Source organism: Maylandia zebra, linkage group LG13 (assembly GCF_041146795.1).
Source record: "Maylandia zebra isolate NMK-2024a linkage group LG13, Mzebra_GT3a, whole genome shotgun sequence".
Classification (NCBI taxonomy): domain Eukaryota; kingdom Metazoa; phylum Chordata; class Actinopteri; order Cichliformes; family Cichlidae; genus Maylandia; species Maylandia zebra.
In genome coordinates, this window is record NC_135179.1 from 21,753,532 (window position 1) to 21,777,950 (window position 24,419).

Sequence of the window (24,419 nt, forward strand, 5' to 3'; positions counted from 1 at the left end):
ATAAAAGCGTTCTACTATACTGAAGCATTTGAAATGAACAGGATGTTTACTAAAAATGTAGAGAAGGCACGAGGCCAATTCTAAATCTCCATTTATTGTAGGCACACAAAATAAATTCAGAGATGCCTGCAGTGCCTCTCTGTGCAGACAGTTGAGGCCACAGCCTCTCATTTCTGTATGTGACATGCTTTTTATGAGTATACATTACATTTTCTGCTTCAGGCCATTGGCTATTGATACACTTGGACATGAATGGCTTTCTATATGCTGGAAGGGACAGTGCTGGTTTTGCTTCCCACTGAATTTGTTCCCTGCATGTACTGTTATCACAGCAGAAAATGCAAGCATGTCTTGTCATTACAGGTTTTCTTCACTCAAGTTGTTAAATAACTTTGGTCTTACTGTCAAGGCTGGCTGTGTAGCAGGCAGAATTTGGACCAAAACGCAGGACTCAGAACCTAAATTTAAACCTAAAGACTTTAATACAGAACTTAAACAAAGTGCAATGCAAATTTTCAAAAATAAATAAATAAATAATAATAAAGGCCCACCAAGTGCAAGCAAAAACACAACCATAAGTGAGAACCCAACAAAGACGAGATGCAAATTAAATGGAGGGTCTAAATACACATGAGGAGATTAGGGCAGGGTGGAGACACCTGGGAACACAGCTGAACAGAATCAAACTAGTGAGACAGGGGAAGTAAAACTGAACACAACATGCACAAGACAAGCGAATATCAGAATAAACAACACTGAGCTTATGACCAAGACATGTGAACTTCACACGGGGACAGGAGATAAACAAACATCGGAGACATGACTGACTTCGAAGATAAAAAGTAATCAATTAAAACCATAACTAAATATTAAACAACCTAATGAGGAACACAGAGTGGAAGCAAAGGGAAACTAAGAAGCGCCTGAAAACAATATAATACTGAGAGGACTAGATAAAGAGCTATATGAGCAAATCATGAGCTCAAACAAAACTGAAAACATCGCAAAACTCAAAACCTTGAGTCAGTGACCCATGGACCATAACACTTATTGTGCACTTTGACTTACAGGGAGCACTTAATTGCATTTTAAAATACACTAGTGTTTATTTTGTGTTTATTTTGATAGCATTTTGATGTTGGTATCGAAATCTATCATTCTCTGCGCAATGGATTTAATTTGGCCAATTACTTTGGTTGATACCACCATCAAAAGTTCACTTTTTTACCAAATAGACTGAGCTGGGAACCTTCTGGGGACTAATGTGACACTAAGCAACTGTTGCAAAGTAAAGGCACTGAGTCTCTAATGTAATATTTCATAAAAATTGTGCATTTTCTTGCTATTTTTCAACACTTGATAGCCAGTAAGAACAGCCCAGTACATTCTGCACACTGTGCCATGAACAGAAAAAGCTTTAAGTATGAAATTTCTTTCTGGAGTGAAGTACAGTCTTTGAATTGTGTGCCATAAGGTGAGAGTCCCATGAGACAGGACAAACCCCTCATTTACCAGCTTATTGTACTATTCTTAGTTAGTGTATTGTCTGTCTTGTCTTAATGTTGGTTTAAAATGGAGCACTGTAACAAAAAATAATTTCCCCCAGGGATCAATAAAGTATTCTGATTCTGATTCTGATTATTCACTTGTTGTTGAATGATTTCATGTTATTTGAAAGACTTCAAATGCTGAAAGAATGGAAGAACATGGTAATAGATACTCAAACTGTACGACCTTACATGTCAAGTCGTTGAAGATGAATAGGTTTTCAAGTGCCTTTGAAAAAATAGAATACTGAAAAAACATGTAGTAATATTTATCATTGATTAAACTTTGTGTATGGAGGAAATGCTTTCATCATACAACTGTATCTAGATGAATTCTCGTTTGACCATTGGCAGTGGCTGCAGACTGCCTTGGTATTTTTGATAATACTGTAAAAAACAGAATGAAATGAATGGTAGTTCACCTGTAAAACAGGGGCAGATTGTTTCCTTTATTTGTAGTTTTACTCTAAAAGGAAGGAGTTTCATTCAAAGGCAGGCAAGTAGCTTTTGAGAAAAATGAAAAACTGTGTAAAATCTAAAAAAAACCCCCAAAATTAAAGGCAGTAATTTGCAAATCTCATAAATCCGTATTTTATCCACAATAGAACATAGAAATCATAGAAAATGTTTAAAATTAATAATTTTAAAGAAATATATTAAACATTTGATGGCAGCAAAAAAAGTTGGAACTGGGCCATGTTTCCTGCTGTGTCACATCTTATTGTAATAACAGTCTGCAAACCACTGGGAACTGAGGAGACCAGCAACTGGAGTTCTGGAATAGCAGTGTTGTCCCATTCACTTCTCTTATAGGATTCTAGCTACTCAACAGTCCCTGGTCTTTTTTGTCTTATTGTTCATTTCATGATACTCCAAATGTTTTAGTTGGTGAAAGGTCAGGATCAGGACTATTCTATTACAAAGCCATGCTGCTCTAATGGATGCAGTTTAATATTATCTTGCTGAAATGCGAAAGATCTTCCCAGAAAACCATCTTATCTGGATAAGAGCATAATATTGCTCTAAAATCTGTATAAACCTTTCAGCACTGATGGTGTCTTTTGGATGTGCAAGGTGCCAATTCCGCAGGTACTAATAATGCATCACCATAGACCGTAGAAATACAGACTTTTGAACTGAGCAGTGATAAGAAGCAAGATGCCCCCTCTCCTCTTTAGTTTAGATGATGCGGGGTTCATTTTGATTTTTCTGACCACAGCTTTCTGCTTTGCCCCAGTCCGTTTAAAATGATCTTGTGCTCTAAGAAGATGATGTCTGAGCAGCATGTTCACATGTGGCTTCTTCTTCGCATGACTGAACTTTAACCTGCGTTTGTGAAGGGAAGATGAACTGTGTTCACTAATGATGACTTCTGGAAGCATTCCATAGCCCATTTAGTGTCTTCACAATTTTTGCATTGAGATTGTTTTATAAGATTAGCACTACATCACTACATACTGTTTTTATTTACATTTTACACAGTACCCAACATTTTCAGAATTAGATTTCTATTTATAAATACTTTCATATTCAGGAAAAGCCTTTTTTTTAAAGTGTGATCATTATTCCTTTGTTGCCCCAGTTAGTTTCAGCTTAGCGCAAATGTTCATTAACAAAGTAGCTATGGACTTCTGAAAGGAGGCGCTGCCTGTCCTTGACCTGCACAACGAAGCACTCTGAGAAGGGAACTGATCTACTTCTGATGAATTTAAGGAGAGACAGACAGACAGGGCACCTTCAGTGGCCCCACTGTATCTTGGGAGCTGTCAGAGGAGATAGAGAAAACGCGTCCAGAAAAGCTGTCGACCTGTGACCCCTTTCTCTCTTACTGACAGTTAGAATTTGGTTTTTGCATTCTCAGACGCATCATCATCCCACATGCAGACACACTCACTGAAACAGACATAAATGTGTACGTACATACCCACACACAGCCTCTATTTATACTTACGCACAAGGAATTCTGAATGTTATTTCCTGCATGCTTGATCTTAATGTGTATTTAAATGGTTTTATGGAAATGAATAACAGTGTTGTGCCAGCGTTTATGCATTAGGAGGGCTGTGTGTGTGTTGGTGGTAGTGTGTGTGTGTGTCTGGGGGGGGGTTACCATTTGGTCACATCAGGCAGAATCCAGTGAGTAAAAGGAGCAAAAGCACACTATTGGCTATACAAACAAGTCGGTGTGCGATGAAAAACAAAATTCAGTCTGTTGTCTGTGTAGTTTGGGGTGCTCTAGTCTTGGTAATGGGATGTGCATTAACGTGCACACGTTTGAATCTGTTCAGTATTTGTAGGGGCGCATTCTTACCGCGAAAGGAATAAACAGTAGCATTATTTGACTGTAATTGCCACGGCGCATTAATGGTGACAAAGTGTGGTGCAGAGCAATTTCTGCATAATGTTGAAGATTTTACAGCTAGATATTTCCTTATTCAACTCAATATAGTGCCACTTCTTACACACACCACCAAACACTGTAAAAAAACCAAGGTGCAGTATTTAAAAATGAAGCCAAAAGCTGTCAGTGTCAACGCTATCCCTCCAAAAAGGCTTTTAAACTTTTTTTTTAACTTCATTTAGCAGCTCCGTTAAATTAATTATTATGTTTAAGTGAATTGAAAGAAAATTAGCGTGAGGAGGAATGAGAATTAATGTGGAGTTTGGTTTCTTTGTTTTTGCTCTAAGTGAGAATGAAGCCGTTCCATTACACCACCGTGCAGTGCCATTTGCAGATTTGATTTTGCGACACTAAATGTGCATTATTTCCTATTAGCGGGCTGTTTTATCAGCTTGAGTGCTGTTATTTATGTTGCCTTCACAGCTTGCATAATGAACAGCGTGTGCAGCACAAATCTCTCGTGTGGTTGGTGATGTTTGCTGCATTTTACATAAACAGTTGCATTTACAGATTTTTTTTTCCCTAGGCTTACATGCATAGGTATGCTGTTCATACCATATCACGACCACTTTTGTGTTAGCCAATGAGAAATACTGTCGATCCTCAATAAAAGAGGACTTTTGGGATTGATTTAGATGTAATTCTATAGGGCTTTCCAGCACCAGCATCTGAGAGAGATGCTAAGAAGCAAATGAATGGGAAATGACCAGTTAATGCTTGTATGATGTGTTAGGGTCTGAGTTTACACTCCTCACTCTGTTATATACAGTTGAGCGATCTGATAGACAGGAACAGTGTAACATATTCCACTAACGTATTGGCACCCCGGCTGTGTCGAGATACTGTACAGCTCGTATGTTTGTATTGAGTGTTGACTCCCTGTGTCTGTCTGCTCTTATCATGTCACATCTCGTGATGACTAAGACTAAGACGCCGTGTTTCTATTTCTGTACACTTGCACGCATTAGCATCAGAGCATTGTCTGCTCCTCTGTCTCTCTCTCTCTCTGTGGTGTTCGGATGAGTAATGACACGTTTGATATTCGTGGAAAACTCTCAGTTGTAAAGAGTTCAGGTTTCATTTTGCATGTCAGCGTTTGAAGAGACTATTAGCGTTGTATACCTTTGTGTTGGTGACAAAACTAAGGGTGTTACTTTTTTGCTACAGTAATTGTTCTCTTTTTGCGGATCGCTCTAGAAATTTGAGTTGCGGCTGCTCGCAGGCGGTTGCTCTCATGGTCACCGTTGCTTTACATCCTGGTGGGAGGATCAGTTTTGTACAATTAGCATTTCTCACTTGTCATTCTTTTAATACACGGTGCACTGTAATCTCCTCACCAGTGCACCTGGTATACCCTGGAGAAATGGGTCTCCAAACACTCTCATTTGTTGGGACACATATGTTGCTGAGCCTGACACAGATGTGTCACTCCAGCACACAACAGGTATACCTGCTTCATGCATGACTTGGCCTGCATGCTCAATCAAGCAGTGTGTGCCTAGAAAACAATGTGCAAGGTGTTGGGATGTTGCACCTTTGGGAATTCGATGAATGTGCTGATTAAAATAATACACCGTTAGATTTTTATTCCCCTTCCCCTCTAATAGCAACAGTAAACATAATTGTAGCACTTGAGAACGAGAAACATTGTTGTCAAAGTGGCTGTAAGTGTCTGACCCTCTCTCTAAAGGGTCTCTCCGTGTGTGATAAAGTGTTGCCTGATGGCTCTTTAACTGATTTAGAGGCCCTGTTCCAGTCGGGTCAGGTACTCTTAGACCACCCATCTGCTGCTGTCCCTGCGGTTTTCCTCCAGTCCTCCAAAAAGTCATCTCATCAGCTCAGTCCACACTGGTTGCAGCCGTAAGTGAGTAACATGGGCTATTCTGTGCTCTGTGCTTGTTCTCTTCTAGCGTTTTACTCTCCGAGGGATTATTACACCCAAGCCAAATTTCTCCTCCTGTCACTGAAAAATCAGCCCCAATCTTTCACATGATTTCTCCTTTATTTCCCGTCTTTTTTTCTTCCAAAATAATTTTCTGTGGCTTTAAAAAGCAAAGAAAATAGACAAACAAACAAAAGTAAATCGGAGTGATGTTGATTCAAAAGGGGAAATATGCTCAGAGCATCGCATGCATCTGAGACACAATCCTCTGGGTCTTAAATAGAAACAAAGGCAAGCTGTTTTTGGGTCTCTGTTAAGGAGACATCTCGCTAACAGGAGCTGGAGTCAGAACACAATAGTAAATAATAAAGAAAAGCTCTCTTTAATGGTGGAAGCTTTCTTGTGGAACAGGATTTTCTCATTTTGTGGCGAACACACTACAGTACAATCATCTGGTTAAAGCAGCTGAGATCTGTAAATTAGTTTACCTCATGGGCTCAGGTGTTTGCTTTTGTGCAGGCAGAAGGAATTTAGTGCTAAATGTTTCACCTCAAGCTGGATGCATGGCCTCCTTGCGCCTCATACTTTAATGATCCCACACATCACCAGATCAAAGGGCAACCTGCAGAACAATTAACTGATGCCCTAATAGAGGACGATCTTGAAGCAAAGAATCAGAATTTCAAATTTATATCTCTTAAAGTTTGGATCTGGAGCAATATGATGCATTTGGTGAGGCTTTCAGCAATATTTCTATTATTGAATTTATTGAATCTTGCTGATTGATGAGACTCTGCTGTTCTGCTCGATTCATCAAACATAAGCTGCTGGCTCGGAAAAACCCACACAGCTTTGGTGCACTTTAGAATTCCACCACTTGGGGGCACAAATGAACAAGTAAGTAATGATAAACGTGCTAAAAGTAACACTGCTCACTGCTGATGCCAATAATTTTGGGCGCTGCGATATTAACACTGCATTTCCATTAAATAACACCTGTATTTACCCTGATATTTAGCTTCTCAAATGAAGCTTCCCCTTCCGTTTCTTTGCAAAAGTTTGCAGTTAAGGACACACTAAGTCAGGTTGTTGTCCTTGGCAAGCAGCCCTGATAGATTGCCTTATTAGGCGTAATTATGCAGATTGCACTGCTGATAATTATAAAAGTGTAAACACATTCAGCAGGAACATTCCTTTTCACCATTGCAAATGAGAACAGAGGAGAGGTTCCATGCTGCCTACTTTTTAGCACCAGGTGGCTGCACCACGTTATTGAGATTCTACAAGGTGAGAGCAACACAGTTGCCTAATATGTGCAGCATCTGCTTTGTATTTCAGTTGCTTTTTACTACTATATAGGAACACAGCGTTAGTTAGAAGAGAGAGAAATGAGGGAACCTCATCTGTCCTCCTTCCAGATGGCAGATCATAGTTTTCTTAGAGTTTAATGTTGTAACAGTATGTGCCTGCTCTTATTGTTCTTCCTACATTTAAATTCAGATGATAGCAGCCATGCTTTAAAAGTGAGTATTCAACTCTCTGCATGTATTTCTACTAAAAACTGATTATACGAAATATTCAGAGAAATTGGAAAGGGCATATTATCCTCTGTGTCACGCTGGCTAAGTTGGCTTTCTTTGGGCATGAAATGCCTGTGTATTCCCTGTAAACCGTAAAGATCAGCTCAGCAGTGCTTGCAGATTTTTTTTTTTCCCCTCAGCTTAGGACACTGCGTTTCGAAGAGAAGGATGTTGAATAGCCAGTGTGCAAACAGAAGCAGGCACACTGCAGCTGAGCCTTGTGCTCTCCAATCCTGAACTCTGAACACTGAGCACACTTCCCAGCTGAACCGGATTGTGTTTATCAGCAGGGCTTTTATGTCCACATGTTCTCTACATTCCTGTAACCCTGCTGCACTGCGATCAGCCTTCCCGCTCTTGTGAGAAATGGTCTTTTATTAGCAGGCAAGGCAGACTTGCCCGGATTCAGCACCCTCTCTGTGGACAGTTCTCGACCGCGGGCTCTGGCATTGTGCGTGCTTTGTTTACATACGTGTGTGTCTGTGTGTCGCTGTGTGTCTGAGTGTTCGTACTTATGGTTGCTCATATGTTCGTGTGTGTGTTTGAGAGAGTTCCTTAAAGTATATGAGCTGCAGCATCATCACTCTTCTGCAGTAGGTTTTCTTGAGCAATGGAGAGGCGAGGATTAGGCTGGACTGCTTCTTTCCATTTTTATTTTTTTTTAAATCCAGACGACTATTGTCACAAAACTTCCCTAAATTCACAGACAATGAAAGTGAACAGGGAAGAGACACACATAAAAAGGGGAGCAGGAGGAGTGGGAGGAATGCTGAAGGATGAGATGATAAAAGTAGAAAACGAAACGAGTCTAGCCTGTCCCACGTTCTCGTTTTTTTTTCTTTTTTTAAACCGCTGAAGAGTGTTCACACGGGAGAGTGGATTGAGAAAGACTGAAAAGAGAGAGTAGACTGTGAAAGGAATAAGGGCTGGAGGACATAGCTCCAAATCCTGCTATTCTGCCTAAATAGGCTCTTCCTCTGCAATGCACTCAGACTCCAGTGATTCGCTATGTGAATGCTGCCCATTTGCATAGCCACTCTCCCTCTTGCTTCCTGGCTGGCTGTTGAGGCTCCCCCCTCCCTCCGTCCTTCTCCTCCCTCTCCTCCTCCTCTCTCCCTTCTTCCTCTTGCGCACATCTTCTGGAACGGCGGTGCCGATGCTGGCTGTGTGTGAGTGTGTGTTCCTGCCCAGGGCTGCTCGTTCAGGTACCGGCGTTGCTATCGCTTGGTCTCACTGAGAACAGATATCTCTAGATGGGGAACGAGTGCGCTACTTGGCACAACTTACAGGTACAATCACGCAGTCTACTGCACGCTGCTGCAGCTGTCCAACACATGCAAATGAGACTCGGATTTAACTATGGTCCCATTCCTCTGGACAACCTTTGAGACCACTGGAGGAGGAAAAAGAGGGAAACTCAGAATGTCTGTTTTGATTTTCTGAAGAAAATCACTTTGCACAGAGGCTGTCAGTCTCTTCTTAAGTAGGCTCTCTTCTTTCCCTGGCATTTGCATTTTTTGGAATATTAACAGTTTTTTGTTTTTTTTTTAAATGTGAAGATGCTTCTAATTTTGTGAGTGCTTAATAGAGGGTTAAGGGGAGAAACAGAGAAAACAAGGGAACTAGGGGAATTGGAGCAAGCTGGGATTTCTCCATTGCTGTTTGAGGTTGCCCTAATTTCTTGTGAATGTTTTTGATTGTTTTTCTATGATGATTTTTAATACTTCTTTACCTACCTGGGTGCTGCTGTGGATTTCTTAACTCACTGGAGAACAGCAAGAAGCATTTTTCCCTCACGGCCGACAATTTGTGAGGTGTCCCTTTTGCTTTTTCGGTCCTTTTTATTTGGCTTTTTTAAATGATTGTTTATTTCCCTGTGGATCTGTGTCAATGTCTCTGGCCATAGTGAGATTTGGCAAGGTGAGAAGTATGGGGCTGTGAGGCTCGCTGAAGTTCCACCTTGATCTGAAGCCTCATCTGGCCACTCAGGGAAGATGTTCAGAGGCTGGAGGACACAGTTTGCTCCCCTGAGGCCTGTTGCACAGCCCCGAAACTGGAATTCAGCTTCAGTCACCCATCTGGCCTTGTGGATCATTGCCCTGGGCTTTGTGGCAGGGTCAGAACCAGGTGCTGTGGAGAGTCTCCACCACATTCACCTCTCCAATGGAAACAAGCGCCACCATATTGTGCCTATTGCTATCCACAGATCTCCTGCATCCCTAAGAGCAGGGCACAGTAAGTATTTTCTTATCCTACCATTAATGCAATCCCTAGGTAATGTGATTTCTCAAGCAGTCCATCATTGGTGTTTACTTTTAAAAGTCTGTGCTTACTTCTTGTTACATTTTACGGCCAATGCAATTTCAAGTATTACTTATGTGGTATTGTCATTTTTCTTTTTTGTAATACCTAAAACTCCCACAAGATGTGTATTCAGCTCTGTACGACAGGGCGAGTCTAGCTTAGACACATCCCCTTTTCTGTCTCAGCAAAGTGCCCTCCATGTCTGAGATTAGCCATATCCCTATCTCCAGATGCTCCACTGTGTCCAGATTAGCCAGGATTATAACGCTATGGCGCTCCATGTTGCCCCTGGGTGTTCGGAATAGACAAAGATGAGTTGCCTTCAGCTCTGTGGGACGTCGAGCTGTTCCTGGCCCCTGCCCTGCGTGGAGTATCGATGAGGCCCCTTTGCCCATTGGGGCGAGAATGATCATGATCCAAGCATCTGAAAAGGGGAAAGAAAGCAGGGAGAATATGAGGAATTATATAACCTCATGCCAACTATTCATGCTAGACTGCAGTGTGCTTGTCTTCGGCACAGTATTTGTGATGAGGGTTTTAAGAATGCTGCAGCTTTTTGTTTTCTTTTTCCCTGTTTGGCTGTACTTGTTTTCAATTTGCTCTGTCACTTTCACTCAAGGTCCTGAGATATGTTAAAGATCGAGGCAAATGATACTTGGAATAAAAAGTACTGCTTTTTTTTTTTTTCTTAGTTATCATACTGCCCTGGCATTTTTGAGTGACGTAATCACTACTGGTGTAACACTGACGTAATGCTGAAGTACCCTGGATATCACAGACCTTGTTTAACAATGCACAACAAATGTCTACAGGAACATTGTGCTTTCTCTGATATTCAAGTTTAGCATTACGAGCTTTTGAATCATGAGTTACAACTCTGTTACATAGCTGAATTGGTGTAATGAGGACGCATTTATTGGCGCAATGTAGAAGCAAGGCTGGATCCTGGCTCACTGGGCACAGATAGACCTGCCTGAACAAGGGAGTCAGTGCTCCTCAGTGATGATGAGGGAGCTGGGAGGTTTGCTGGCCTACTGAGACAACAAGAGAGGCAATTAGGCCACTCTGCCATGACCTGTCTGTGCCGGACAACACTCAGCTTGCCTCCTGCTCTCCCTAAGGACCTTTTGGGGGGGGGGGGGGGGGGTGTTGCCTCCAGACAGATTCCATGACTTAATATAACAGTTAGTGCAAATGCTTCCTCACGTTGTGATTACCGATGAGAGTCTGAGGGAGGCCGATAAAAAAAAAAAAGTCTTCTCACTAACATGATTGCTGATTTTGGTTGATCAGCACAGAGGGTGCATTAATGCAAACTGGGAGGCATGCTGTTCAACATAGTACCTTGCTCCAGGACAAACCCTGCTGTTGTAAAGCCCCAGCACTGTCGTCTAATGCTGTGACAGAATTGGTTTAATTTTCATGGGGCTTGTTCTTTAGACAGAGTGTCAATTAAGCAAGTGCAGCTCACTTTTTTCAGTAAAACCGAGACAAAGGGTGTTTTTAACTCTTTTTGCTTCATACTGTATTTGTAGTTTCCATCTATTAACATAAAAGGGATTCTTCCGATGTATTACCCTCACCCATCTGTCTCGCTCTGTCTCTCATATCTTTGTTAATGTTAAAATCTAATCCTATTTAGAATACTTATGTAACTGTACCTGCCTTTCGCTCTTATTGTCACAGTGCATTTAACATTGTCTCAAGTGATTAGGCCAAGCAAAGCTAACAGAGTGCTGACAGTTAGTTCAGTATGCAAACTATCTCTGTTTCTGTGGCACGAACATTCACTTTTTCCACTTAATACGAAGCTATATTTAGTAACTCGAGCCGCCCCTATGGTGGGCTAGCCATTCATGTGTCGCAAATTTTCTGACAATATGAGCTCACAATTCCTGCAATTTCATAGGAAAAGTCACATTGCAGCCTCCCTCTCTCTCTCTCTCTCTCTCTCTCTAATATATATATATATATATGTATATATATATATACATATATATATATATATATATATATATATATATATATATATATATATATATATATATGTATATATATATATATATATATATATATATATATATGTACATTGATATGTATATATATATATGTACATTGATATGTATATATATATATATGTATCCGAGTACTACTGTAAGAGCAAACATCTTTTGTTCCTTTTGTATTGAACTTGAGTGTCACTGATTTATGTGGAAAGAAGAAGAAAATTACCATGGTCAGGATGTATGAAATTGAGTTGGAGTGTGATGCATTGTTTGTTTAGGGCTAGCCGTAATGAGGTTCAGACAGTATCAACTCTAAGTAGCAGACATACCATTCATCACGGATACACTCCCAGAGGTGATAGTCTTCTTTCCCAGAGATGGGTACTGTACTCGATACGTTGGATAACTAGGTTATCGTGTTTTCTTTTGGACCAGTTGTTGAGAGTGAGTAGCTGATCTGACCAGTGGGAAAATAGTTTATTGTGGTAAAACTAGGAATCAGTGGTCAATAGGAAAACTGACTTCTTGGCCATTTTTGCATCTAACTTTTATTGATGAATGACAGTTCCAATTTGTGCCGTGTCTGCCATATCCTCATTTGCTTACTTTGCCTATGCTGTTTATATATTTGCCATCCTGTCAGAGTCAAAGCCCATACATTTAGTCAGGGTGGAGTCAACCTTCATTTTCTTGATGAGTATGCGTTGTACTTAGACGTCTGAGACCTCACCTAACACTCGTTCAATCAACAGTACCAGGAGTTTTAGCATTTCAAAGCTTGATGGTTTTATCAAAGTGGGTGAAGCAATTTAAGTGATTATAATCAATTTGAATGCTCTCCAGCTTCAGAGCTAAGGGTTGAAGGGATTAGAAACACTGCTCTTCTGCGCTGGCACTGCTGCACAGAGCAAATGAATGGAAAAAAAGAGAGAAAGAGAGAGAGAAGAAATAAAAGAAAAGCTATCGTAAAGAACACCAGACACGAAGAAAGTGAAGAAAGAAAACGAGAGCGAGGAGGGAGAAAGTTGATGGTGTCTGGTGTTGTCTCGCTGCCGGTGTGTTGTGAGCTTGTATAATATAATTACTCCCATGTCTCTGAGCTGATGTCATTCTGCGATAGTGCAAGGATGACAGTATCTTTGCTTCTCTGAGGCAGAAGAGATGATAGCTGCCCTGATAGGGATCTGAGTACATGTTCCTCTGCTCTAGTGGGAGCATAGGCAGTTATTGACCTGCGAATGAGAGAGCGAAGATTGCAGTCTTTTCATTCTCCTCCTCTTCTGATGTATGAGAACAAAAACACTCTCTTTTTATTTATATGTGCTTTAAGTCTTGAACCTACTTGCATCTTGTGTTACTCGTTTGCTCTCTTTCTCGATTATTCCTTTGTGTCCTTTCTTCCAACGCTTTGCTCTTTATATCTGTTTAACCACTCTGCCTAACCCACCCCCAGCTCCCTCATTGGTCTGCAGAGTCCATCCGAGCAGACAGAGTGGGCAGCCTTTTGTGCCTGCAGTGGTCTGTGTGGTTTCGGTGGTGACCAGGCTATGGTTGGCATGAACGGAAATGAGACCTGACTGTGCGTGCGGTAGGCAGCGAGAGGTCGGCTGAGTAATGTGTCCGGTTTCGGATTAGAGACTTGGAAGATGGAGAAGGAGAGAGAGAAAAAGAGACCCCCTCAGTTAACTCAAGGGTATGTCTGCTCCCCTCACATGCTTAGGTCCTGGATGAGTTTGAGTCAGTGAGCTCTTTACCCAGAAGGCACATTGTGATTCATCATCAACAGCATCTTTTTCTTCACATCTCCCTATTTCTTGTTCATCCTGTCTGTTTTCACCTCTGGCTTTCTATTTCTAAAGGTAATTTTGGAAAATGAAAAGGACCAGATGAGTAGTTGGCGTGTCACTGTTCACTGCTGGTGTTTATCTATGGAAAATAAAACAAACATGATATAGAAAACTAAATGTTGGGCACAGAAATGGATAAAATGGATAAAACATATAATTGTCATATAATCTAGTCTGCACATACGCATTTTGACAGTAAAATGTCACCATTGATTGGTTATAGATGTGTCAAAATGTTAGCAAGCTACTAATACCAATCTAGCTACTAGCATAGTTAACTGTCACAGGTGTGTGCAGTGGGCCTAAAAAATTAAGGAAACACGTGAAAGAAGCCTTTAATCCTCTAAAATGGCGGCTATTAAATTGTCAGTGTGCACAACCTATAACATGTCAAGCACTAGCAATACACAACTAGCTTACCTAGCACACCAGGATAGCTTGTTAGCTCTGTAATTTGGCGGGAATTGAGACTGCCAAATAATGGCAGGTCTCTCCGGCGCTACATTTGCTACTAATATATAATGAGTTAGTGTGAGTATGTAAAACTCTCTGCTCAACAAAAAGGAAGGAAGCACCCCCTTGTGGGGCTATTAAAAATGTGCTTTATAAGTTTATTGTTTACTGAGCTGAATTCTCAAGGTGAAAGACTATTAAATAAACACAATCTAGCAAAAAAAATAAATTAAAGCCACCATCAAAAATACAATGGGTGATGAAATCATCGGATTACAAATAGCCGATATATTTATCCAGTAGCACAAAGTATAGTGCAACAATAATGGGCTGAAACAGGCCTATGAAAACACAGGGATTGATTATATTATTTGAAGCATTTTCGTGTGGACATGAAAAGAACATTAATTATTTAAAATGATTAGCACAGTGGTTCTTAACCTTGTTGGAGGTACCGAACCCCACCACTTTCATATGCGCAGTCACTGAACCCCTCTTTAGTGAAAAATAAAATAGGATTTTTTTCAAATTCAAGACATAGATATGTTTTTACTGGTGCACAAAATGAGCCGTGCATGTCACGGTGGAGGCTCTGCCGAACCCCTGAGACCGACTCGCCGAACCCCAAGGGTTCGATCGAACCCAGGTTAAGAACCACTGGATTAGCACAATTTTCAGATGTATTATAGGGATAAAAGTGTAAAAGATGGTAAGTTACATCATTCTTTTAGGATGCTTGAAATAGCGTTGTTTCCACATTACCATTTCTGAGCTATTGCAGACTACTGGCTAGCATTAACTGCTAACGGAAGACAGCGAGTGTGGAGGAGTGATGCAGCTGTAGAGCAGGTCAAGGTGTTAAAGATGCAAATGAAGCAGCTTATATGGTTCCCTTCATTCTGTTCTGATTGACTCTTTAAATGCCTATCCATTTCCTAGAGGGGGAGACACAAGAAAGGGAAAAAATAAGAAATGGGAATAAATAAAGCCAAGATCAAGAATGCAAAAGCCCACTTTTTTTTATTATCTAATCTGAATTGAGTTCAGTCACCCCAGAGAAACCTCATTCTCTGTCATCATAATGAGGCAGCAGCTATCTCTATCTCGCCAGTCAAGCCCGCATATACACACATGCACTCAGATATGCACGCTGCATACACTTCTCACACAAAGAGCAACCCTCTACAAAATCGTCTTTCATCTCTTTGATCACTTCGAATCACTGTCACAACCAAGTGCGAATGTGGGTAGTTAAAGCGATATGCAAATGTACACATGGGAAAACCTTCATTTATAAAGTGTATCATATCATTGATTAGATCATTAAATGCCATTGATGTAAAGTAGTTTCAACTGTACACCAATAACTCCCTTATTAATGGACTAATTGGTCGTGGATGTTGAAATCTTCCAACCTGTGCATCCACAACCACATGAGATGTTGCAGAGGATGGGTTTTTCTGGAAGTCAGCATTCAGAAGTCAAAATTGCCACTGATCATTACATTGATTTTTTTTTTTTTTTTACTTCGAAGTATAACTTAACTTTTACACAGTTCCTTTGGTACAAAATCGCCCTTTGCTTCCTTTCTGTGTGGGTGGATTGATTGACAACGTTCAAATTATCCTTAGCTTACCACATCATTACCTAACAACTTTAATGTCACGTATGTTGACTTAAAGATAGCCTCAAATAAGAAAACCAAATGAATGGCTGCCCTGTGTCACAATAGGAGACCGCCGTAAGAACCAGCCATGTCATAACTATTCTTCTTTTTACAATTTACAATTGCTCACCTGCAGCAGAGTGGCAACAGAAAGAAAGCTGCCCCTTAATCCACTCTAATAGGATTGTGTGGGATTTCACCTTCCTCATTGCTCCTTCCATCTCTTAGAGCCTCGGGCCTGCTGGCAAGGGCTCATAAAAACACGCCTGCCTAACACCTAAGTGCAAGCTAATATTAGCATATATTTTGCACCGCAGTGTAGAAATACAATGCATACCCACGCATATTTTTTTTCTCTCTGTTTATATATTTATTTGTTGGTAGATACATGCAATGGTGTGAGATAGAGGACAGCACAGCTCTCTTATGTAGGTGCTTCTACATTGGCTGTTGATAAGGGGGAGGCAGAGCTGTATGTACATCTCAAACACAGTATGCTGCACGACCAAACTCCCTCTCAGCCATCGACACATGCGTTGTTTATTTCTGGCGGTCTGTTTCTCCTGATCTTTTCCAGATTAATTTTATTGTGCGGCATCATTTCCATAAGATATGCATCTAATTAAATAATATCGCTCCACTTAGTGAGCTTACTTACAAAGTTAGACTACTCAGTAACAGGAAAAGCAGATGTTTAATCCTGCAATTAAGGCCAAGGCGTGCTCGCTGTCTCATGGGTGCAGCTTACAAAAAGAGTAAACAGTAAAAAAAAAGCCGAGGCAGTGTCATGCAGGGACGACATAAAAATCTGATACATTAACATCTGAAATAGGAATGATTTGATCTGTGATCTGTTTAAAAACCAGCAGCGCTTTTTTACCCAAATATTTAACATTGCACTTTACCTCATTGGCAGATTTATGGATGCACGTTGTGTCTTGTTTGTACCAAATCAAACATGTTCTGGTAGTGTTCACGATCCACTTACAAAGTGTGAGATGTACTGTACATACACATTGCCCCAAGCTAAACTGTGCCTTGAAAAATAGTAAAGGCTTTGGAGAATGTTGATGTTTTATGTGCAGATGCAGAGATGTTTATTAAACATCTCTATAAAAACCCTATTGCGGCACGCTCATTTTGTAATTATGTAGGTTTACATTATTGCTCATTTGCATTCATGGAGCGGCGCTAAAGTTGGAATATGCTCAGTAGTGCACAGTAGCTCTGTCTGCTCTTAAAGCAATTTTCTTGTAAGAGAAGTATTTGTGCTGATGCAGTTTGGGCTGCATATGGTGATGGACCGCCAGAGTTGTCTCTAGTCTCAGATCAGAGCTTTGGCCCCAGACTCTGTTTTCTGCCTCACTTCCACTGTGTAATTATCCCCCACACTTGTCTTTTTCAGTAATTAGAACTGCAGTCATACTCCACATCTGCTGGCTCCCTAATAGAGAAGACAACAGCTTCTAGAGACCATTTGGAAGCTGTGATGTTTGGTGCATGCTACCACACAGACACACTGAAACTAAATAATGCACTGATGTCTGATGGCACAAAATCAGTCAAACAGGCTTTTAACCGGGAATGAAAAAGCTGAAAATCGACTGATGCTCGAGTTTCCTTAAGTCTGACTTTGATATGTCTGTTGGCTGGCGAACAAATTAAACACTGGATGCAGAAAAATCTAATCAACAAATTGCTGGCAATCAAAATGGCTGACCTGAAAGCAGAGAAAGGGAGCATTGTGTCTGTGGAGCAAATGAGGCAAGTGATGATGAGAGAGTAAATTAGAAGCTGTCGATACTGTGAGACACTTCTATCAGAGCCAAGGCTGTTGGCGGGGGAGGCAGATATGCAGCTGGTCAGGGTAACAAAGGGCCCGTTTGGTGTATTGCTCCATTAAGACACTGGGTCTTGTCAGCTCTGCCTGGATGGGCCATTCTGCTCCACAAGGCAGGGGCTCATGTATCACTTAGAACTTAGGGGAAGTGAGGTTGGCAGAGGAGGGGAGCAGAAGGGTGTGAGTGACACTGGTCGACTGAGCATTCATGGCATAATGTTAGCAGCCCAAGGGGTAGAATTTTACCTCTACCCTGAATTGATGGTCCTCTGCCATGAAGAGCGAGGGCGGGTTTGCATGGCTACCCTAGGGCCCCGTCATGATGAGGTGAAGGCTTATCTCTTCAGAGCAATATGAAGATAAAATATGGTGAAGTGCTGCTCTGGTAAGAAGGAAGGGGAGATTTCTTGTAGATTTCTAGAGTTTATGTCAAGGTAGAAACAGTTTAGAGCTGTTGAAGTGATGTCAGAGTCTGACTAAATACAATATCGACACGTGGCACACGTGCCAAACGAGTTATTAGTCCCTTATATTTTTTTTAAAAATCGTTTTTAATTTTTCCCATGAAATTCCTCAATAGTTTGTCTTTGCTGTGTAAAATAGAAACTAATAAGCTAATAATTAGGATTCAAGGAGTGTCCGTTTGTCACTGTTGGTTTTAGTTGCACTCAAAATAATTTGATGACCCACATTCTCTTCTAAATATTACCAGGTGTGGTGTTTGTAGACCCAGTACCATATATCTAACATATAGCTATAATTGGGTTCCATTATAGCTATATGGTACCAAGTTTGGTTAGTGACTCTCTAGAAAAATGTGAACTCCTTCACTGGTTGACGAGTAGTTGCTTTGCAAAGTCGGTCACAGAGAGGATACTGCAACAAGAACGCTGTGACGGCTTTGATGATTAGCAGATTCACTATGAATCTGACCCGCTATGCTTCGTATGCACAGGGGGGCAGATTGTTGGGGTTTTCTCTGTTGTTAGGTCTTCACCTTACAATATATACTTCCATTGTGGTTTGTGTGCTTTTGCATTTTGCTATTAGCTGGTGTTCTCTTAAGTACGTTTGACCTCTCGGGCCACCGTACAACCCTGCTTTCAAATCGTTATTTTCATGATTCTCTCTCTGTTTCCTCTCCCTCTTTCCTCTTTGCTGTGGTCGCTTTGTACTGTACTCGCCTTGAGGTCTGGCTTAAGTGCTATTCTCTCCTCATGTTTATTAGGTTCTGTTGCTCCTATGATTTTGGAGCCTGCATCTCATACCCTCTAATAAGGATGACCAATCATGGGGGCAAGCAGCAATGCCCCACTTTTAGTCTCCACTTAATTTAATTACATCAAATTAGCAAAGCAGAGAGGGGGTGGTGGTGGTGGAGCGGGAGGCTTAATCCTTTGCAGCTTATGAAGGCAGGTTGGACACTTTCAGCTGTCCTATGTGGAATAGCTGCTGTGGGATTGTCTTCATTAGAAGGAGCTTAAGGCTCATAGGTCACTGGATATTGTTAAAATAATACTGTCAAAATTGACTAATTAGAATATGTGCCTGGTCTAGTCTAAAGACTAAGATGGCTGCGTTAGGACTTTCTTATGTATCCTGGTATTATATCTTTTTTGTTTTTTGCCTTAGACCCACTTATAATTTGTCAAACAATTTTAAGTGTGAAAAAAGGTGCATTTATTATCATCAATAAAACATCAGAACGTCAGATTTGCTGTTACTGCAGTACTCTAATGCCTGTAAGCAGTAAAGTATGCTGTATCAGCATAGGTCAATATTATATCTCAATCCCAAACAGTAGATATAAGTGAATCCACTATTGGCCAGTGGTGAAGATTAGTCTCTGGGCAATGAACTGTAAAAGTTTATATCGACCGTGCTGTATATATGCCAATGTGCCCAGACTTATTAAGCCAACACAAAATAAGCAGGCAGTCTGTACTCTGGGTTGATTTAGCACCTCTGTCCTCTCTGCTTTCTGCTGACTGCAAAGAGAATAGCTTAGCTCCAGTCTTCTGATAAAGACTGAAGGAAGGATTTATCACTTAAAAAAGAAGACAAAAAAAGAAGAATCGTTGAAAGAAGCAGAGCGGAGTGTGTGCAGTATGCAGTTTCCCTTTACAGGAGTGCGGCAGTTATAGCCTGGCAGATTGTTCAACAACCACTTCATGCAAACACAATAAATGTTTTGGCTCTACACTAGCAAAACTGGAGTAAATTGATTAGGTGTCCTTGCTGTGCTATAATCCAGTGGTGTTTTTATCTGGCTGAGCAAATCTTAGCTAATCATGTGAAAATTAGAAATGGTCGCATTGAAAGTTGGTTTTGCTGTTGTTTCAGTTGTGCCGTGTGCAGGATTGTGCCTGCTTCAGCCTATGATGGAATCTTTTCACATGCCTGCTGATTCTGTTCTAACTGTCTATCCTATTATAAGGGAGGCAGTTGTTTGTGCTGAGAGAGGATTAAGACAAGTCAACAATCCATAGTCTTTTTAGTCTCCCAAAGGGCTGCTCACACACCAGTGAAGATAGAGAAAGGCTTTTTTTCAGGATCAAGGCTTGAGAGCGAGGTTTAAATTGTTGAAAGGACCTTGCTATTCCGCAATGGAACAATGAACAGATACCGAAATAGAGATAGGGGTTGCGGTTGGCCACAGGCATCTCGTTGCATCCAGTGTACCTCCTTTTCCAGTTCTCAGTGTCCATCTGAATTTCCTTCACTTCTCCCCGAAAGACAGACAACCTGAGGCTGTGCTGTAACTGCCCACTCCGAATAATTGGAAAAACAATTGCTCTCATTTTTTCAGACTTCCTTTTGTTCACTGCACTTGATTTTCGCCAACACAGAGAAGCTGCCAGTCAAAGGTGACAGGCAATTAATCACTTTACATGCCAAAGTTACATCAAGCACAAAGATGATACATGACAGGAGGGTCTGTTTCCTGCTTGTGTCTTTTTTTCCCTTTCTTCTTTGAGTCTTTGTCATGCAATTTAAAAAATATGTTCTAACTAAAAGATTTTTCCTGTAATTACTGTATATAGTTTTTGTAGTCTAAGAATATACTCTGACTAATTCAGCAAAGACAAAGCCCATACAGCAAAAATATATCAACAACGACACTGTTAAATTAGTCTGTAGCACCTAAAAACATCACCTAATCCGTTATACGGCAATGGCTGCATTCACACCATGAAATGCTTCTATAAAACACAAACCTTTTGTGTGAGGTAAAATTTTGGTATACTGCAAGTAGTAAAATAAGAAGAAAAAAGTGGAAAATGTTTTTGTTTGCATTGTTTGCATTTTGTTTGCAGACAAAAGGTTAAGCAAAATCTATCTTGCCTGTATCGCTTTAATATGAGGGAAATAAGCTTGACATGAGAAGGCATCTGCCATTCTTGCCTTAAAATTTCTTTGTTTTTTATGATATTTTCATTTCATTTGTGTGAAAAACCTATAGGAGATTAGAGTAAACTGTCTTTTGTCTCTGCATTTGTAGATGTCGACAGGGAAAATACTACACTAGTGGTAGATGTGGTTTGGCCACTCATCAGAGCAGAGTGTGTTCTGACAAATCTGATGTACATGATGTTCTGGTGCTAAAAGCTTCATTGCAGAATGAAAGAAATGGTTCAATGGCATTAGGTGAAGAACCAATTGAACTAGCAGGGAACTCCAGGGATAGTGTGGCTGGGAGAAACATGCATCCACCACTATGTTTCTTTTTTTTTTCACTGTACAGCTATGCCTGGAGTGGGGAAAAAAAGCACATTTTTGCTGTCAGATTATCCTAAAAAATGACCTTACATACCTGTAGAAGAACTCGGTAAATGTATGAATAGGATCTCATCCTTACGTGCACTGTGCACATGACTTAATAAAGTAGAAATGTGACTGCAGTATCTCACACACCACTGTTGGTACGGACTCAGAAATGTGTAGGACAAGAAACCGCCGTGGTTCCTCTCCTCTAGAGCAGTTAAGTTCACAGCGTGTCACCAGAACAGCAAACAGCCACAGACAAGAAAAACCTTGACAGAAATGCCACCTTGCCAACACAAAGGCCCACAATGCACCAGCAGGAGAACATAGTGCTTACATTATATGAGTATCCACAGAGACATCTTCTGGTATACATAAGCTAGGTTTTGCATTTACACCAGATGCAACAAATAATAAATAGTAGGAAGGAAATAGGTGCAAAAATACATAAATATACACACTGATAGTGGTGTAATAGGAGCAGTCACTGCTGGAGCTCAACAGACAAAGAAAAGATCGATACAGTAATTTAAAATCGACAAAAGAATAACATAAAGCCTTTACAGTGGTGTAAAAAAGAGATTACATAAACATGAAGCAAGATTTTGGATTCAAATGTAACTGAAATATAAAAAAACAAATGTTTATTTATTCAAATAATACATGATTAAAGAAATGATGCTTGGTATAAACTCAAGTAATTTTCATTTAACCAGATTCCATTAAATTTCACATTTTGCTTTGTACTTATGTAACAAAATTACATGGAAAATTTACATGTCATTAAATTAAAATGTCAGCAGGATATATATTTATATACATAAGAAAACAGTGTTGCTGTCACCAAAATCAGACAACTAAAAAATGTTACAGATTACTAACAGTGATAATAAATAATATATATAAAAATAATAAGTGTAAAGCAACAGTTCCATGAATAAATACACTTGTAACAGAATTTTGTTACTGTAAAACGTTCCAAAAGAATGGTACTCTTCTTTCATTACACAAAAGCTGATCCACATTCACTTAAATAACAGGAAGTGACTGTAGAAATGAAAAGATTGCCTTACAGAGCCTTCATAATAGCACCCACATGAAGCCAAAGAATAAATGTTAAAGGTCCTTAATACTAATGCTGTGACCAGTATATCTTTGTCCAGCTGAAGTAAACAAGTCGGGCAAATAGGAAAAAAAATATAATTGTAGTTCAGACACATAATCCGTTGACATTTAAATCACTTCTTCTGTTCACATCACAAGAGCTCTTTAATAATATTTGATACATTTTGTCTGCTGCTATAAATAAAATAATACCGTGGATAAAACAAGAATCGATTGACTGATAGATACGAGGTATTGGCATCATTATTTTGGATCATGGAGTGTGATGTGCCATTTAATTATACACTGAGTCCGTGTGAATGGTGCCCCTACTCGACTGTCTTTGCAATTTAATTGTCCTAAAAGGTAAAATAGAGTGAGAGAAAAGGAGATCAGAAGGGGGCTTGTTGTCTCACAGTTTTCCTGCACGGCACTAAATCTTCAGGAGCATTGATCAGAGATAGGGCCTTTACCAGATCCCGATAGTGTCGGATTGGCTAAAAGTGTCCTTATAAATCGTGGTAGTGATTTCTGTGAAAACTGAAATGGTAAACCAATACACATCATTAAGCTTCTTTTAATAGCACTCCTCCCAGGAGGATGAGCACAAAATAGATATCTATTTTTATGAATAAATGATGGATGTTAAACAAAAACAAAACAAAAAAAACTTTCTTCCTTTGGGATTCCATGCAAGGGATGCACAAAAAAATATCAAAAATCAGAATTTCAAACAGCTACACTATATTCCAAATCTGAGGTAATCTATTTTTGCACGCCAGTCATTACGGGAATCCATCGCAGCAAACAGAGAGAAACGCTAGTGTTTGGTCCTGACAGAAAGCAGATCTATAATGTCATCTCTCCTTTTTCGTATTTCCATCACAACTATGTAATTATGATTGGATTCCTCCCTCGTTTCTCGGCAGAGGCGGTAATATGAGGCGCCTTGTGATGGCAGTGTTGGAGGTTAGAGGAAAGACAGTCTGCTGGCCTGACCTTAGCCTAACAGTGTAGTCAAACACACTGCCTGCTTTGCGTATCCACTCCTCCCACATCTGCTACACTAAGGCACACAGCCAGGATGCTTTGGTTTGCTCACACCTGTCTCTTCTTATGACACTGCATCACTTTCTGAACATACAGAGCCTATAGGACAGTTTGCTATATGCTGCTACCTCTTTACAGTGTAAATAGATGAAGACATTGCGAAGCCGCAGCCAAGAGGGCCTTAACACACACACACACACACACACACACACACAGGCCATGTTTGCTATTCTACAGTCTACTATCCCACACACCTCTTAGGCCAAATGCAGGAGAACTCCTGGGATGGTGCTACATTTTTAATGAAAGCAGAGTGTTTGATCTGCCAATGTTTATCTTCTTTGATGTTAACTGACACAGTAGAGAGCAGCCAGCTCTCAATGTAGTCCAACACGAGGACAGATTAATTCATTATCCTTTAACAGTGGAAGATTGCGGTTGAGGAGTTCATCCTGGAGGTCTGGTCGAGGATCCGTAGCAGCCTTGAGTAAGACCTCCAGAAACACCGTCTCTGCGTTTCTGCAGCGTGACCCCTCTGGGGAAAGGACTACAAATGTCAGAAAGCATGCATTAATGCTTCTGGGGATAGGTAAAACAAGAAAATCTTGATTACATTCAGTTTCACAGATCTTGTATTGTGCATAGCTTCACCTCCGTTGCACCTGTACCTTGTACTTTCATTTTTTATTTATTTCTTTTTTCATTAAACAGTGGGTGAATAGGGAATAAACTGAAACTCTTGTCAAATTAAAGAGACAACAAACGGGAAGAATATCCAGGACACCACTGTATCTAATGACTACAACAGATCCATATCAGCTCCGGTGTCCCAGGAGAGAACACAAATAACAAATATGGAGCCAGTGCATAATTACTCCCCAGCACTGGAGTTACAGAGGCACGTGTCTGCTGATTTCATGCCATTGCACAACTGTGTAGGTGTGCATTAGCCATGTTTCTTCGTGTATCTTAAT

The 24,419-nt window shown here is 40.4% G+C and overlaps 1 protein-coding gene across 34 annotated transcripts in view; it reads left to right on the forward strand.

Moving 5' to 3' along the window:
* The window catches only part of LOC101465380 (neurexin-1a), a 266,869-nt gene that overhangs the window by 155,927 nt on the left and 86,523 nt on the right, over nucleotides 1-24,419 (forward strand). For 3 of the 34 annotated variants that reach the window (XM_023153075.3, XM_023153076.3, XM_023153077.3), the window contains exon 1: nucleotides 8,528-9,645. The exons of 30 other annotated variants lie outside the window; for them this stretch is intronic. In XM_023153075.3, the coding sequence (XP_023008843.1) occupies nucleotides 9,405-9,645 (241 nt within the window). In that variant the 5' untranslated portion in view covers nucleotides 8,528-9,404. Of the gene's footprint in view, nucleotides 1-8,527; nucleotides 9,646-24,419 lie in introns of those variants that run through there. One more of the 34 variants, XM_012920427.4, reaches the window with a different exon arrangement.